The sequence below is a fragment of the Crocodylus siamensis genome, chromosome 8 (genome assembly GCF_052110815.1).
Source record: "Crocodylus siamensis isolate JL-2025a chromosome 8, ASM5211081v1, whole genome shotgun sequence".
NCBI classification, from domain to species: Eukaryota; Metazoa; Chordata; order Crocodylia; family Crocodylidae; genus Crocodylus; species Crocodylus siamensis.
The window spans coordinates 68224173-68240502 of record NC_143402.1 but is presented as its reverse complement, the minus strand read 5'-3'; the positions used below and the strand labels follow the sequence as shown (position 1 = coordinate 68240502).

Sequence of the window (16330 nt, the reverse complement as noted above, 5' to 3'; positions counted from 1 at the left end):
AAGACGCACCCAGCTAGTTTTGCCTCTGAGGACAGAGCTAAGCACAAGGCTTGGCTCATGTTCTAGGCTACAGCTGGTCTTGGCCCGGCTGCAACGTGTTCTGCTGACAGCCCTCCTCTCTCCTTCCCCGCTGAACAGAGGAAGACTTGCTCAACTCCATCATTGCAGAGACTCGGAAGAGTAATTCCTCAGACCGCATCACGTCCGACAGCGGCAGGTTCTCCCCCCAAGCTGAGGTGGAGCTCATCTCCAGCGCGTACGTATGTGGTTTGGGAAGGAAGAACCCAGGCCGGGGAGAACCCTGGCAAGTAATGGTCCTTTGTGGCTGTGAAATGTTGATCTCCTCAGAGACCATGAGGAGGAGGAGGAGGAGATCACGCTGAGGAAGACATGAACCCCTTGGTCCCCATCCCTAGTGTTGACACTTTGTGTGGCCATTTGCAATTCAGAGCCCAAAATTTCCACTCTTCTTTCTCTGAGTTTTAGCTTTATGTGGCGCACCAATTCCCTGGAGCCCTGGCATGGCTCAGAGCCCCTCCCAGTCCGTACGTCCTGAGATGACACTAGAAACGCATGGACTCTCCTCATCCCTATGCTCTTGGATGGTGCCAGGAGCTCTGGCCTCATTCCCATGGTCTCGAGGCTCTGTGATGATGCTAGGAGGGGTCCGGCCAACAGGCTCTGAATCCAGGCCTGTGTTGACTATGGTCTTTCTTGTACTGTATGAAAAGCTCTTGCAGTGGCTGGTCTGATGCGATCCCAGAGCTGGGGAGGAGCAGCTGGGACCTCCTGCACAAGTCCTTCTCCTACATCTCCCCCACAATGAACATCAGCAGCATTGCTCTCCCACACCCAGAGCCTCCACCTGCCTCGGCATCCTCCTTTTCCACCCGGATTGGTACGTGATAACCCTGGGGAAGGAGAGCCACCCTCAGATCAATAACCTTAGAAAAGCTTGGTGCTGACCTTGTGGACAGTACTTGGGGGGGGGGGGGGGGGGGGAGGGGTCAATGTTATCTGGGCAGCAGGATCACAGAAAAAGGCAGCGAAGTGGGACCTCAGTCACCTGGTTCAGCCCCTACAACCCCAGCTCTACAGACTGGTGGCTTGCTATGTGGGAAACCCCCACAACAGCCCTTTTCTCCTACTTTGGGCTGTATTAACTACTCTGGATGGCTTATTGTGCTGTTGGGAATTCATGCAAGGAAGCTCAGTGCGATTGCAAGGCCAATGTACTGTATTAACCAAGTGGCCATTTGCAGCTGGCTGGGAGGGTTGAGGGAGGTCCATCCTTGCGAGCCTCTCAAGTCCGGCATGGTCCAGCTAGGAATGAAGACTGAAAAGAGCTGGTTTCTTTCCCTGCAGGGGTGTCCCGACGCCCCCCAGAATGGCTGTTTCCTGGCTGGATGCTGCCCGTGGCCTATGCCTTCATCTTCATGCTTGTAGCAGGCTGCTTCACCATCGTCATCCTCTACGGTTCCTCCCTCCAGGATCCTGCTGCCCTTATGTGGCTCATCTCCTCTGTCTTCTCTTTCATTACCTCCTTTGTGGTGCTGGAGCCCCTGAAGGTAACAGCCCCTCCTGGGGCCATTCTCCAGTGTGGTACGTGGCAGATACCCTGGTGGGCGTTGCTCTTCCATAGCCTCTTCCAGCTGAGTCGCATCCTGCCTGTGGGTTAATTCACAGCACCCTTAAAGTGGGATAATGTCCCTCCCCTCACCCATTTCATTTTCCTTCTGGGGAAGGGCCTTTTGCCCACAATCACACAAATGAGAAATCCTGCCTGGGACCAGCACATTGCATTCAGTGGAGGCTGGAAGCTTTGATCCCAAGCTCTTCTCCTTTTGTTCTGGGAAAACCTTGTTCCCCACCTCCACCGCTGGACATTGTTCTGCTGGTTGAGGGTGGCAGGACCTTATATGCCCTGGGCTGTAGAGGCCAGGTGTTCCCAGGGCAAGACCAGTCCCTTGTGCCTGAAGAGTTGAGGCCCACGTGCTCTGTACTATCCTCTCATCTCAGGTGGTGCTGGAGGCCCTGCGAGCTGCTCTCATCACCAAGCCAGTGGAGAGTGAAGGAGAGGGGCTGGTGGAGGAGCCACTGGTGAAGCCAGTGCCCGAGCGCATTGGGAAGGTGCGAGTGCCCTGCGGGTATGGGCTGCTCCAGGCCAAGGAAGAGGCGAGAAAAGTGCGGGCGCTGCAAGCACTGATGAGGGTAATGTGCTCCTGCAGATTCACTCTGCCTTGTGCTGCTACAGGGGTGTCCATGTGCACCGCGCAGCCCCGATCCTGGAATCCGCGGGAGGCAGAGAGAGGGAAAACAGGACGTTGCACTGGGATCCCCTCTCCTCATGCTCCATCCCCACACCCAGCCCCGGGAAGCTGAACACAGGCCTCTCCAGTCAGTCAAAGGGACCCCCTGGGAACTGGTCCCGGCCCTTCTGCCCAGTCATAGCTCAAATGCAGTGGTACAAATGCACTGTGGGTGCTTGTAGCTGAGATACTGTAGAAAGCAAGAAGGAGCTGGAGGTCACCGCAGACAGCTGGATACTGCCTGCATTCAATCCAGGCAGCATGTGCAGCATCGCTTATTGGGCTGACCTGCATTATTTTGGACTGACGGTCTTTTTTACCAGTTATGAAGAGAGGCCGTGTGCGTGTATGTATGCGTGTCAGAGCAGCGACAAAGGGTTTTGTACCCAAAAGCTTGCTAAGAAGAAATTTTCCAGCTATTTGAGTCGGTCTAATAAAAGAGATCAGATTCACCCAAAGAACCTCGTCTGCCTCGGAGCAGTAATGACTTTCAGTAACGTAATGGTTCTAGCTGACATTTCACTGAGGCTGTTGTCTGCTTTTTCCCAGACCTGAGAGAGGGCATTTTTGGTCCACAAGCTTGTCTAGCCTCTCTGTGAACTGTAGATCAGTCCAATAAAGACACTGAATCACATCACACATGTGGCGGCCGTCTGGGAGGTGGCACAACCGTCCTGACCCTCTCTGGCCACTAGATGCCAGCATGCGTTCAGCTACCAGCCGTATAAGTTATAATTGTTATAATTATAGCTGTAGCTGAAGTTCTTTGGATTTCATCCAAATCTCAGGCTGTTTTTTCCAAATGGACAATGTTACAGAACTGGGCTTGAAAATAGTTTTCAAGCCCAGGCAGTTCCAGGACTGTCCCGGTGGCTTTCCACCATCTTCTGCTGCAGTGTCTGGGCCTGGTCAGTCTTGAAGACAAGGTTAGAGCTGACCATTGGCTTGCTTTGGTAATCAAACAAATGATCATCACTAGCTCGTGTTGCAGCATTTGCCATCAGTGGATCTTCAAATGCTTTATAAGGGAGATCAGAATTGTTATCTCTGCTTTACACGTGGGGAAAGCGAGGCACAGAAACTTGCCCTGTATCACCCCACAGACTAGAATAGAAGCCAGGTCGTCTACATCCCAGCCCGGGGCTCTATCCGCTAGGTGTCCCGTGTTCATCTCTGTCCCCTTTCTCATCGCAGGTTGGGTGTGCTAAAGCGTTGTCTTTATTCAGGGCCTCTGTTTCCTCCCCTCCCCAGAGCTGCCTCGCCCACATGCTCTTCCTCCTGGTTGTGCTGATCATTAATTACCAGTGCAGTTCCCAGGACAGCAACATCCGCCTCCTGCACACTGCTGTCAAACAAGCCGTCACTGCCACCAATGAAAGGGGCCTCAACTTTACCTCCGTGCACAGGTGAGGACCTCTAGCAGGGTATGGATGCAGCAGCTTTTTGTTCCAGTGGCCTTTGGTTCTCGTTGCACTCTGCACCCCACGGGCTTGTGCTTTTGGCATAAATCAAACTCTGATTCATGGGGCTTAAAAAGGAGATTTTTATAGAGTTGGTTTATAACATAGCCGCCATCTGTGGCAGTACAGGCCATTGGAGATAGGCTGCTGCGCTATGATCCAGTACAGCAGTTTCTATGTCTCTGTGTCAAGACAGCCTAGAGTCTCAGTGTCTTTAGGATCTACCTGGCTGCAAGGTCAGGGATGGCTCACTGCAGTTTCACTACAGAACTCCTTCGATAGTCATGACCATGACCAAAACAATTACAGCCCATGCGGGATCCTTGGCGTTATTTATTTTGACATCCAGTTGAATGTCTCATATACAAACCTTCTTTTAATTCTCTTTGCAATGTGGGGATTTGAAAGGATCATTCAAGCTGCTCAGGGCAGAGGATTTATACAGCACTTGCACAACATAGTCCTGACCTTGTTGGAGCCTTCGAGTACTTGATCATCATCATCATACTGCAGACATTGCAATGGAAAAATTATAGATTTTGGCATCAAACATGCCTCAGGTTTTGTTCTGGATTTGTACATCCATCACCAGGCACAGTGGGGTCTTGGGCTGTGAATGGGGCTTGAGTTGTTACCGCAACCCAAACAGTGATGAGGGTTGGAAGTGATAGGGTTAAGCATGTTGCTATTTAAGTTGGTCTTTTTTTCACTTGGCAATCAAGCCACAGGCCATTCCCATTTTACAGAGCTGGTGTCAGACTTTCTGTAGACTCAGAGAGGACGGCGCTACACTGATTTGCACCCAGCTTGTGTTATCACAGTTTTCCTCACCGCCATCAGGCAGACAAAGCTACATGTCTTAAAAATGACATCTGGGATTCCCGATCGTGACCGTATGGCCAGGGTGGGAGTAAGGGCACTTCAGGGTATATTTGCCCAGGCCCTGGTTACATTTCAGTGGGTTGAATTCACCTGTTTATCTAGTGACCCCTTTGTCTTGCAGTCCCACTGACACGTGGGAGTGGATAGACTCCGTGGTGCTGAACTACCTGTACAGCAACCCCCGACTGATGCTGGTGGGGGCACCTCGTCTCCGGCAGGAGAGCCCCATCCTGCACGTACCGCTGGATCTGCGCGGGAGTGCTGGTAATTCACCTGAGGTGCTGCCTGGCACCAAGATTGGTTCGGATAGGGATGATCCTGGCTCAGGCTGGGGGTGGATCAGATGACCTATGGAGAACCCTTCCAGCCCTGCTTCTCTATGACTTCTATGAAGTTGGACATGTCGAGAGAGGCAGTAGGAGTTCAGTCCTATAGTCCTGGAGATAGTTTTGAGGCAGGAACCAGAGCCCCAGCCAGAGAGACTCAACCAGCCCATTTTAGTTAAACTGGAGTATAGACCCTAGGGCAAGCGTTGTCCCCATTTTTCTGATGTGGACATTTAAACACAGGAAGGCTGTGACTTGCTTGGGGTCACTCAGGGAGTTAGCAGTCCTGGCTCCCATTTCCCTGCTCTCACCACTGCTGGGAGTACTGGAGTTTCTTTAACTGGTTTCTCTCTATAGTGAAGGTGTGTAAGATGGGTGGATGGAGGAGGTCACCACCCTGACATCCACTGCTTCAAGGGTCAGGCTTCCCCAGACTCTGAGCTTTGGGACAGGAAGGACAGGGCTGAGATTGGAGGACAAGGCACCCAGATGAAGGCATGCAGAAGAATGATAGACAAGACAAGAAGGCACATGGGTCCATGTGGTAAAACTCAGAGAAAACAGAGCTACCAGGGAGATGGGGAAAGGGAAATCAGGGGTCATCCCAGTGGCTGAGGGCAGCACTGGGCACCTCCAGGCAGTGAATCTTAGTGGCAGAGGGAGCACACGGACCTCCTGCAAAAGGTCCTGGATGGAGAACCCTGGTTTTGATCTTCCAGCCTTGACTCCATGGGAGGTTGTTCATAATAAGGACTGGAGGACCCAGACCTCCCCACTGTGTGTTGCTTCTGACGAGCCTTTTTGGCTAAGAGGAGATCAAAGATGGCTGTCACTAGAGTGACCTGGGCTGGAGGCAGCTCCCAAGGAAGAATGGGCTAAACTGGAAGGCGCAATGGAGGAAAACCTAGATGATCCCTCATGGGAATCTGGGTTGGAGGAGGTGGAGGCATAGCCATGGGCTAGGAAGGACATGGCAGCAAAACATGGGGGCACGGTCCAGGTGTGGAGGATGAGACTGAAATAACACCAATTCTGGAGAGCAGAATAGGGACTTTCAAACTGGGCATCTCTTCAAGATCTTACTCAAAATCTCTCTCTGCTTTTTCAACACCCTCAGGGATCCCCCAGCCTGGGCTTGGACTTCTCTGTACACACAATGTCACCAGCAACAGAACCTGTCCCCGGTGGCACCTTTCGGCACTCAGACCAGAGGCTTCCCTGAGTAGCCAAGTGGACAGTGGCGCGAGCTTCAATCCCTGTCTTCAAAATGTGTCCCATGACTCTGTAGGGTAAGGATGCCAGTGCAGAGAGGGGTGGGTGCTGAGCAGAAGCTGGGCACAGAAACGTGGCAAGCATTCAGCCAAGAGGCTTTGCTCTGGGATGCTTCACCCTGTTGGCCAAGCCCCAGTCTAGAACTGGCAGGGAGGTCTCCCTTGTGCTGCTACCAAGAAACCTTCAAAGGAACCAACACAGTGACTCCACAGAGATGTGATTTATCCCAGAGTCCTTTCCCTACCTCCACCTCGGCCAGTGCCATCTGCAATTTCCGTGAGTCTCTGATGAAACCGTTGATAACGGCCCTTATGTTTAGAGAGCAGCCTTCATCCCAAAGGAACCTAAAGCATGTCACACCCAATCCTGCAAGCTGCTGTCCCATCCACAGCTCCCGCTGATGTTGGTGGGTGTTGGGGATGCTTTTAACATCATTCAGGATGCTCTCGGCACCTTTCCAAAGCAACCCCCGCAGCTAGGTACATATACAGGGAATAATGGCACATAGCCACTGTCCCCTATCCCACAGAAACCACTGCCTGGCTGCGTGGCTGAAGAAATGGAGTATGCCACAGCATTGCAAATGAGGGAAACTGAGTGCTTATTCCCTAGGTTGGGATTTAGCCAGAATTAGACATACACATTCTCACTGAATATGCCATTAAATCTGTGATGCCTTTGGTCATGAACTTCAGATCACATCACCCACTGGATGGTACCTATTCCCCAGCACCATATGGAAGCACTAGGCCACCACTGGGATTTTTAGCACTTGTAACTGCAACATCCTTGGGTTTTTCTCCTATGTCAACACAGGCCTGGCCCATCCCCATCAGTTTGAGACTTCAAGCCCTATGTCCAAACCCCAGAGTCTCGCCTGCTCTTCACTTTACAGCTTCCTTTCTGGACCTGTCTTCCCATCCCAGTTTCTTCTGGCAGGTTTTGGATCTGGGGACACGTGGGACTTTATCACAGCAATGCCGGTTGCTGGAGGGAGCTTGGAAACAGTTCTGCCAAAGCCCAGAGGACTCTGGGTGACCTGCAAGCTAGCAACTGGATCCATGAAAGGCAAGTCACCAGGGGCACTCAGAAAATTGCAAGTGGAGATTGAAGTAGATGCAGTACTGGGGTCTAAAACCTTCCCTTGTGTTTCTCTTTCTCTCTCTCCCTGCCCAACAGGAGCAGAGCTGTGTTTCTGGAGTTCACTCAGTACAACGCTGATGTTAACCTGTACGTGGCAGTGGTGCTTCTGGTTGAGTTCCCATCAGTCAGACCAGCTGTTTCTTCAGCCATCATCCTCCCCTTCCAAATGCTGAGCTTAGGCACCAGTCTGGACCTGCCTCTTGCCATGGTGGTATGTACTTTCTATTGACGGTAGGCCTCAAGGCTACAGCTGATTCCCAGAAGAATGAAATTAATGTTCCTCCCACTCTGGTGGATGCTGCCTTCAGAGATTGCGCTACCAGCCCAGTCTTGGCTGGGGGCAGTTTGCTGCCTGATATCCCCATCAGAGATCTCCCTAGGAGAGCAGCTTTAGCTCCACAGTAGCAACATGTTACAGTCTAAATGACAAGATCTATCCGACTGTTGAAGGGCCTGTGGTGGTGACACCTAGCCTATGTTTGGATGGACCGCAGGAGTCCATGGCTCTTTCCTGGTGCTGGACCGGCAAGGTCAATTCTCACTGAGAGATTGGCTCCCTAGTTTTGAATGGCATGCCCCATCTTGGGGTGGTTCCTGTGTGGAAGAACTACTCTGTTGAGATGATGCTACTCATCTTCACCATTCATATGAGCTCCAGATATAGCCCCCTAGCTCCCACTTCTCCATGGTATCTGCTCTTGACCTTGCTATGTAAGTCAGCATGGTGCGCTGAAGCAGGAGGGCAGCTCCCTTTCCCGCTTATTCCGGTTTCTTTCAGATCTCCCTGCTTCTCTTCAGTGTGGCCTTCCTGCTGTCAGAGCTCTCTCTCCTCTCTTGGGAAGGAGCCTCCTTGCTATGGCAGAGCCACTGCGGCCTCCAGCTGCTCCTGGCACTGCTGTCCCTTACGGTTGGCGCCTTGCACTTTGCTCGCATCTGGCTGGCGGAGGTGCAGCTCCAGCATTACTGGGACCACCGGCAGGCCTTCACCAGCTTCTATGAAGTGGCAGTGCTGGCCCAGATGGAAGTCAACCTATCTGCCTTGCTGCTGACCATCACCATGCTGAAGGTGGGTGAGTGTATGGAGACGTGTGTGGCTCACTGGGGGCATATCTCTAAGAACCCAAGACATCCATTCCCCAGTGCCAGTGCATCAGCCAGTCCTCCTCTGTGTCTCCATAGATGTCTCTCCAACTGGTTAAAGTTGCTGATTAAGAGCCTAACACACCTCCCATTAAAATTACCAAGACAGCTTTCCTGTTGGCTGTCAAAGGTGTGTTACTCGGCACCCTTGGCATTTGCCAAATGCCCATTAGTACAGAGCCCATCTGGATGTCATGCTTAGGAATATATCAGGTTCAGATTCAGCTCTCTATCACATCAACCTGATTCTAGTTATACCCCAGGCTGTTTCAAGTTTTCCTCTGCACCCTACTGCATAGGTGGGCACCTGGGAATAGAGAAAGCCTAGAGGCTGGAGAATATAACATGGTGTCTGCCACATGGTGTCTCTAAAGATCCCAGTCTTTGCTGCTAGCCGTCCAAAGCTTCCTGGGATAAAAGTCCCCAACTGTTGCTTCCAATGGAGACATAAACAGGAGCAGACCAGAGAGCGAAACTGAAACCCAGGCAGTGGCTTTTCCATTAATTGTGTGAGATTTACCAGCTCAGTTCAATAAAATAAGTCAATCGGGAGATTGTGTCTGTGTTTTGAGCTGGGGACAGCTTGCTGATGCCTGGATCTGCTCCTCCACTGCACGTCACTCCATTGTACGGAGCGCCTTGGCTGCTCCGGCCCCATCTGGTCACTGTAATAATACCTCCACCATTGCAAGAGATCCTTCTTCCTCCAGCAGCCCTGGTGCATGGTGGCAAGGGGTGTGGCAGGGTGTCAGGCCTGATCCATTAATGACCTGGATGATGTATCCTTTGTCGTTAATACCTGTGCATAAATTATGCTGCAATGACCTTATAATTGTCATTGGAGCTGCTGCTGAGGGGTAATAGTATCGCCGTTCTCTTTTCCTGCTTCCTAATGAATCTGCAGAGTGGCCCATCTGCTCTCTCGCAGGCTGGTGGTATTTATGGTTCACTGCTGACTGTTATTTCCCTAATGAACAGACAATGAAAGAATGAGCAAATAAACAGATAAATAACGGCTGCAGAAAACCAGAGCTCTTAGTCAGTGCAGAGGAAGAGACCACGAAGCCCGCCTCCTGGACAACTGAGGGGATAGGGTTTCTTCCAGAAACAGGCAAGGATGGAGATCTCTAGAAGCAGCTGAGATACCCTGAAACACTGCTGTAACCAAGAGGGTGTGCAGATAAACTACCCCATGCTTTGTGTCCATCTGGCTAATTCACTGAGGATACCATAGAAACCTCCGTGGTTCTCTGATATGCCTAAAACATGGTCAGTGTAGACTGGACCTAACCCTATAACAGGATTAAAACTCTGAACAATCGCATAATTTTATCCAAAGAAGAACAGGATCAGGCTAGGAACATGTATCCTGGGCTACAGCTTTTAACAACCATGTTCCAGCTGGGCATCTTGATGTTAGGTAAGGCTGTAACATAACACAGATTGAGTCTGCAGGAGACAGTTGGTGCCCTTGTGCCAACGTGCTTCTCACTGGGTTTTATGATGCCACGCAAATTCCTCCGACAACACCTCTCATTGCATCTTCACCCTTCTGATAACATCTCACGAGCCTTCCCACTTCCCAATGAGCCTTCTCCCTTTAGATCGTGCGGCAGCTGCGCTTTGTCCGGAGATGGTCGGCCTTCGGAAGGACGTTCCAGCATGCCCAGAGGGAGCTCCTGGCAGCCACGCTCCTCATCGTCCTGCTCCTCCTCATCTATGCTCAGTGTGGATACCTGGTAGGTTAAGCCAAGGTCAGTTCATCATGACTCCCAACTGGGCTGGGCACTGTGGAGTGCATCCCTGTATATATCAGGAAGAACATCCATGACCCGATATGAGCTCTGCAATGGAGGACTGCCCTTCCCCAAGGGCAAAAGTTGTATTCCCATTTCATCCTTAATCTCCCTTCATTACTACCCCCAAAACATGCCTTAGAGGGATCCACTCTCCACTGGGACAAGATCAGGTTCTGTTGATTCATATGCATTCCTGCCACCTCCTTTGCACTACTCCATCAGACAGCAAGAAGCACGACAGGGGACCAGTCCTTTGTTCTGGTGGGGAGGATATGTGCTATTTAGTTTCATAGTTGTTAAGGGTTGGAAGGGACCTTACAGATCATCAGGTCCAGCCCCCCTGCACTTGGGCAGGAAAGACTGCTGGGATCAGATGACACTTGCTCTAGCTGGAAATGGGACCCTTGCAAGTGATTAACCCCTGCTTTCCCTCTGTCTCATCCCCAGGCCTTCTCTGCCACAGTAGAGGAGTTCAGGACGTTGCCCTGTGCCTTCCATGCTCTGCTGTCGGCCCTCCATGGGAACATGGCTTTCCAGTCCCTGATCCAGGACTTCCCCATCCTCGGAGCTGCCTATGTTCTCAGCTACGTGGTCAGCTTGCTCTGTATCAGCAGCCGCTTCCTGTGTGCTATCATCCTTCACAGTTACCGCAGCGTCCGAGCTGAAATGTACCGCCCTGCCATTGAGCCACAGGACTATGAGATGATCGAGTTCTTTGTGAAGAGGTTCAAGCTCTGGATGGGACTCAGCAAAACCAAAGAGGTGAGCAAAGGAAAAATCTTGCCTGTAGACCAGAGACCTGCTCTGCTCTTCTCATAAGCCATCACCCAGGTGCCAAAGTGCCACTTGCTCTGGAGGAAAGAGGGGTGTTTTAATCTCCTTGCTTCTTCACTCTTAGGCTAGGGGAAAGTCAGAGCTTACATCTGACCCAGGATCTGGGTGAATTCCTTCAGTAGAGTTGCTCTGGATTTACCCCTGTTCAGCAAAGATCAATCTAATCCACAATTCCCACTGTCAGCTCCTTCCTGCCCTGGAGTGACTTTCCTTCAGGATCAGAAGGAAACGGTACTCCTTTTGCTCTGAATAATTGGGGGCAAATGTTGCCCTGCAACACCCATGTGTTCCCAGTGGTTGCAGAGAGGTCACACGGATATGATTTGGGGTAGGACTTCACCCCACAGAAAGCGGAACTGGATGAAACAGTGAGTTGGGAGGGTACAATGCAAAATGGTCCTTAATATTACCCCTCAACTCAGAGAAGGGAAGACTGATTTTGTGGACAAGGAGCCAGCCTTGGGGTTCCAGAGATCTGGATGCATTTCCCTCCATAGACATCTTGTGTGACCATGGAAAAGGCACCGTCTCTCTGTTGCTTTCTGTTGTAAAGTGGGGTGGGTGGTGTTTTGTATAAGTGGTATGACGATAAGTTCATCGGTGGCTGGGAGGGGCGCAGCTGCTACATGATTCATAGAGTCATTCATAAATTCTTAGATGCTAGGGTTGGAAGGGACCTCAACAGATCATCGAGTCTGACAACCTGCCTTGGGCAGGAAAGAAGGCAGGGGTCAGGCCAGCCTTCTCTTAAAGACCCCCAAGGTAGGGGAGAGCCCCATCTCCTTTGGAAGTCCATTCCAGATTTTGGCCACCCTTACTGTGAAGAAGTTTTTTCCTGATATCTAGCCTAAATGCCCTCTGTCGGTTTGTGACCATTGTTCCTTGTTACCCCAAGAGGTGCCCTGGTGAACAGAGAGAGCATCTCCGATCCCTCGCTGCGTCCCCCTACTGAATTTGTAGGCAGTCACAAGGTCACCTCTCAGCCTTCTCTTGGGGAGGCTGAAGAGGTCCAGGTCCCTCAGTCTGTCCTCATAGGGCTTGTCCTGTAAGCCCCTAACCATATGAGTGGCCTCCTCTGGACCTTCTCGAGTCTATCAACATCCTTCTTGAAGTATGGCGCCCAAAACTGGATGCAGTCCTCCAACTGCTGTCTGAGCAATGCTGTATAGAGGGAAGTATGCCCTCCTTAGTTGTGTTTGTCATGCATCTGCTGATGCATGATAAAGTGCGGTTAGCTTTGCTGATTTCGTCACACTGACGACTCATGTTCATCTTGGAGTCCACTATGACTCTGAGATCCCTTTCTGCTTCTGTGCTGATGTTCACGTCTCACGAAAGCCAACCACCTTTGGCAACAAACTTCCATTTTCCCAGAGCTATAAGCCCACCAGAGACACATCATGGACAACAGCGAGCACATCTCTAGAAGATATGAGATTTGGGTGACTGGTGTCACCTGAGTCAGGGGGGGCATGTGCTCCCCCACCAGTGGCCAGTCAGTGATTGAGGGGGGGTCCTCCCCCCGACTGCCGATCTCACTGACCAGGAAACGCAAGCAATGCTCCATGATAACTGGTACTTCACCTGGTGCCCCCACTCACTGTCCAGCACTCGCAGGGGGGCACCATCACTCCCACCTGCCCATCACCTAAGTGGGGAGCACTGCCTGTCAGGGGAAGCACCTGCACTCTCAGGGGGTGCACGTGCACCCCCATGCATCCCCTATGTGTCACCACTGGGAGACAGTTGCAAACTACCCGTTGGACTTGCCAACAGCCCATGAGCCATTTACTAAATATCTGAAGCTGCAGCGAAGTAGGTTTAGACTGAATATCAGCAAAAACGTCTTCAGTTAGAACAATGAGGCAGTGGAATAGGGACACCTGGGGCAGTTGTGACCTCTCCATCACTGGAGGTGTTCAAGAAGAGGATGGACAGCCACTGGTCGGGGACGATCCGGGTGTAGCTGTGTCTATGTTCTACTATGGAGATTTCCCAGGCTTCTGGGCTTGCTGGTTGCCACAGGAGGCTGGGAGGGAATTCTGCCCCTGCTTTTCTGCTACATGACAGGTGTGTTGTTCTTTTGGGTTTGTTTTTTGTTTTGTTTTTTTTTTGTGGGGGGTGAGGTAAGCCTTCCTCAGAGACATTGGATGTTGGCTATAGCCAACACTGGGGACTTTGACTGGGCTGTGCCAATGCTCTTGCTGGGACCAAAGCCAGAGGTTCTTGGCTACGGGGTCTTGTCCCTCTCCTCAGGGTCAGACGGATTGCCAGATTTAGGGTCAGGCAGGAATTTTACTAATCTGTGGTCAAACTGGTATGGACTGTGGTGGGGGTTTGCCTTCGTTTGTAGCACGGGGGGGGTAGCCCTCTACCTGGGATCTCGAGCAAATATCAACAAACTTACAGAAGCAGGATGTTGGCTGCTGTGGTTCCCCTGGTTTACCTGTGGCAGGCTTGGGTGTCATGTCTTGTGTTGTGTCAAGGTTGATGGTAGTTTTAGAGAGGTTAAATTATGGATTAGTATGGAGTGGTTTGAATAAGGATGATCCTGCTTCAAGCAGGGGGTTCGATTAGATGACTTCTGGAGGTCCTTTCCAGCCCTGTTTAACGATTTCTTTGATTTTGGTTGATCCTGTATTAACCCCATCATAACTACTGACAAAATGTACAGTGGGATCAAAAAGCCTGTAAGTAACCTTCAGGGACAAGGGACATAGCCACTGTAGCTCCCATGTCATTGGTGATGGGAGGCCCTGTATGATCATCCACGTTCCCACTCCTTTTGTCTTTCAGTTCCGCCACAAAGTGAAATTTGAAGGGATGGATTCCCTGCTCTCCCACTCCTCTGGGAACTCCAAACGCTCCCGACTCCCCTCAGCTGGCACGGTCATTCGCTATGCCAGCTCTACCATCTCCTCCGGCTCCCTCAGTTCGGAGGAGCTGGCCCTTCCCGAGAGCCCTGCCCCTGAGCCCTGCAAGGTGGAGTTTTATCTGGAGCGCCTTCCCTCTGCCCTGAACAACCTGCTGGACCAGTTTGACCGGGTCATTAGGGTAATGGAGGATGTGTGCCAGCTGGAGAGTGGTCTGGAACAGGCTCAGAAGAGAATTGTCGAGAAGAAGGGACAAGCGGAGAAGGTGTCGCTAGCCCCAGGTAAGCAGCTAGAGCTACCAAGTGCTTGCAGCACCTTCTCAGAGTCTGCCCTAGCCAGACTAAGGGTTCACAGGACCAAGATCTCTACCTGCAATGCCACTGATGGGTACAAGCTGCGTCTGCAGCCTCCAGCAGAGGCCATGCCTCGCCAAGGGGCTGGGCCCAAGTCCTGGCTGGGGGATGCTCCAGTATCAACTGATCCCAATCAAAGGCCTCTTCATGCACCAGGCCCTTTGTTCAAATGGCAGCCCAAGAGTGAGGAAGGGCAGGGGTGTCTGTACCCTGACATTCCCCCTAGGCAGATCCCTCTGAAGAGAAGCGCATGGCAGACAGAAGGCCCAGGGGATACCTAGTGAGACAGATACAGGCTCCCACTTCCTATCTCCTCTGCCCCAGACTTGGAAGCTGAAGCCTTCTGTTTGCAAAATGTATTTCACAAATTCTTAGCATAGCCCAGTCCTTCAGCCCTATGGTGCCATTGTGCCCAACCTCTCTGTGCCTTTTCCTTTAGTCTTGTGATGCTGTTGGCCAGGGCAGAGCTGAACCCCTGTACAGTTGTTACACTGGCTACCTCACTGGTAGTGACTAACCCAGGCAGCGCTGGTCTTCTGCAGCGGTTGTGGACTAAATGGAGGCATTTGCACCGCTGATTCTCCTTCACCTGCAGTCACAGAAACAGACTCCTTGAAAGGCTGCTGAAGCCATGTCCCATCAAGGAAGTCCTCCCCATGGTGTTGCTGATCAGTGTTAGAGGTGCTGGATCTCCGTGGCTGGGGTTTGTCCTTGGGTTCCTCAGCACTCTTAGGCACTTTTCTTTCAGCACATTCATATTGCAGCCTTGAAGAAATCTGGGGTGAGACAAAGTGATGAAAGATGGTTCATGGTATGAAGCAACATAGGAAAATGTGTTGATCTGCATTACTAACAGCAGCTAGCTTGTTTTTTATGTAAACCTAAGTAGAGTGTAATTAATTAACAGACTTGATTATATAGGAAAGAAATTACTGGGCACCGACACCAACTGTTCCCTACAACTGTGTTTTGTGTATGGAACATCCCACATTGATTTCAAAGCCCTTCTCGCTTTATGACCCGTGTCCATTTGTCTTGTGTTCTCCCCACCCTCTCTCTGGGTCTACTTTGGTTTCTGGACCAGGCAATGAGGCATGGCCACTGCAGAGTGCGTACACCACAGCTCATTCAAAGACTGAGCTGAGCCAAGGTGCTGTTCTGTTGTCACAGTTCATATACTGTAGGAAACACAAGTGTCTGCCGTCTCCTGGTGGTAAATACTAACGCTGTCTAATAAAACCAGGACTTTGGCCCATATAATATGGACCTCAGCCCCACCCAGGTCTGTTTTCAGGAAATTGGGAAAAATCAAAACCAGCCTATCTTATATTGTAAGTTTGAAAATAAACTCCTTTTTTAGCTCATTTTCAGGTTCGAGCTTTGCAGTTCTGTTCTTTTTGCTTCTCGCTGACTGCAACAAAATTAAGACCCCATTTTAGGAAGAGAAGAAATGTTTCCTTGTAATACATGTCTGAATCCTCTGGAAGCCAAAAGGAAGATGTTTTACTTCCCAGCCTCAGAAGGCAGCTGTGACTTCACTGTAGCATAAGTGTCCTTATTTCCATGCTGTAAGTAGTGATGCTTTTTCTCTTCAAAAAAATTCTTCACAGGGATTTCTAAAAGTCCTAAATGCAGATATCAGAGACATGGTAAAGATCATCTCCAAAGGCACACTCAATCCCAAATTTTCCCTTTAGCACAATCCTACATCAAATGGAAGTAGAGAAAAACCCATAATGCACCTGACCAATTGTGCAAATACTGTACCGGGGGACATTTATTCCTGATCCCAGCTGGTGATCAAGAGCAGAAGGATTAATAGCCCCTGTAACTTTAATCCCAGCTCTAAGGAGAGCTGCTCTTCACTTTATTACTCTGCAAGGCTTTTGCTTATAAGCAAATCCACCCTAAATACCTCCTGGCTGATTAAAAGACCACG

General features: G+C 50.9%; 1 protein-coding gene across 1 annotated transcript in view; it reads left to right on the top strand.

Moving 5' to 3' along the window:
- LOC149858969 (polycystin-1-like) overlaps nt 1-16215 on the top strand; it is a 64727-nt gene extending 48512 nt beyond the window's left edge. The window contains exons 35-47 of the mRNA XM_090061592.1: nt 139-256; nt 732-898; nt 1366-1568; nt 2020-2211; nt 3561-3715; nt 4773-4915; nt 6095-6266; nt 7189-7317; nt 7429-7603; nt 8171-8458; nt 10137-10271; nt 10779-11093; nt 13962-16215. Of these exons, the coding sequence (XP_089917718.1) occupies nt 139-256; nt 732-898; nt 1366-1568; nt 2020-2211; nt 3561-3715; nt 4773-4915; nt 6095-6266; nt 7189-7317; nt 7429-7603; nt 8171-8458; nt 10137-10271; nt 10779-11093; nt 13962-14672 (2903 nt within the window). The 3' untranslated portion in view covers nt 14673-16215. The remainder of the gene's footprint in view (nt 1-138; nt 257-731; nt 899-1365; nt 1569-2019; nt 2212-3560; nt 3716-4772; nt 4916-6094; nt 6267-7188; nt 7318-7428; nt 7604-8170; nt 8459-10136; nt 10272-10778; nt 11094-13961) is intronic.
- The last annotated feature ends 115 nt before the right edge of the window (nt 16216-16330 follow it).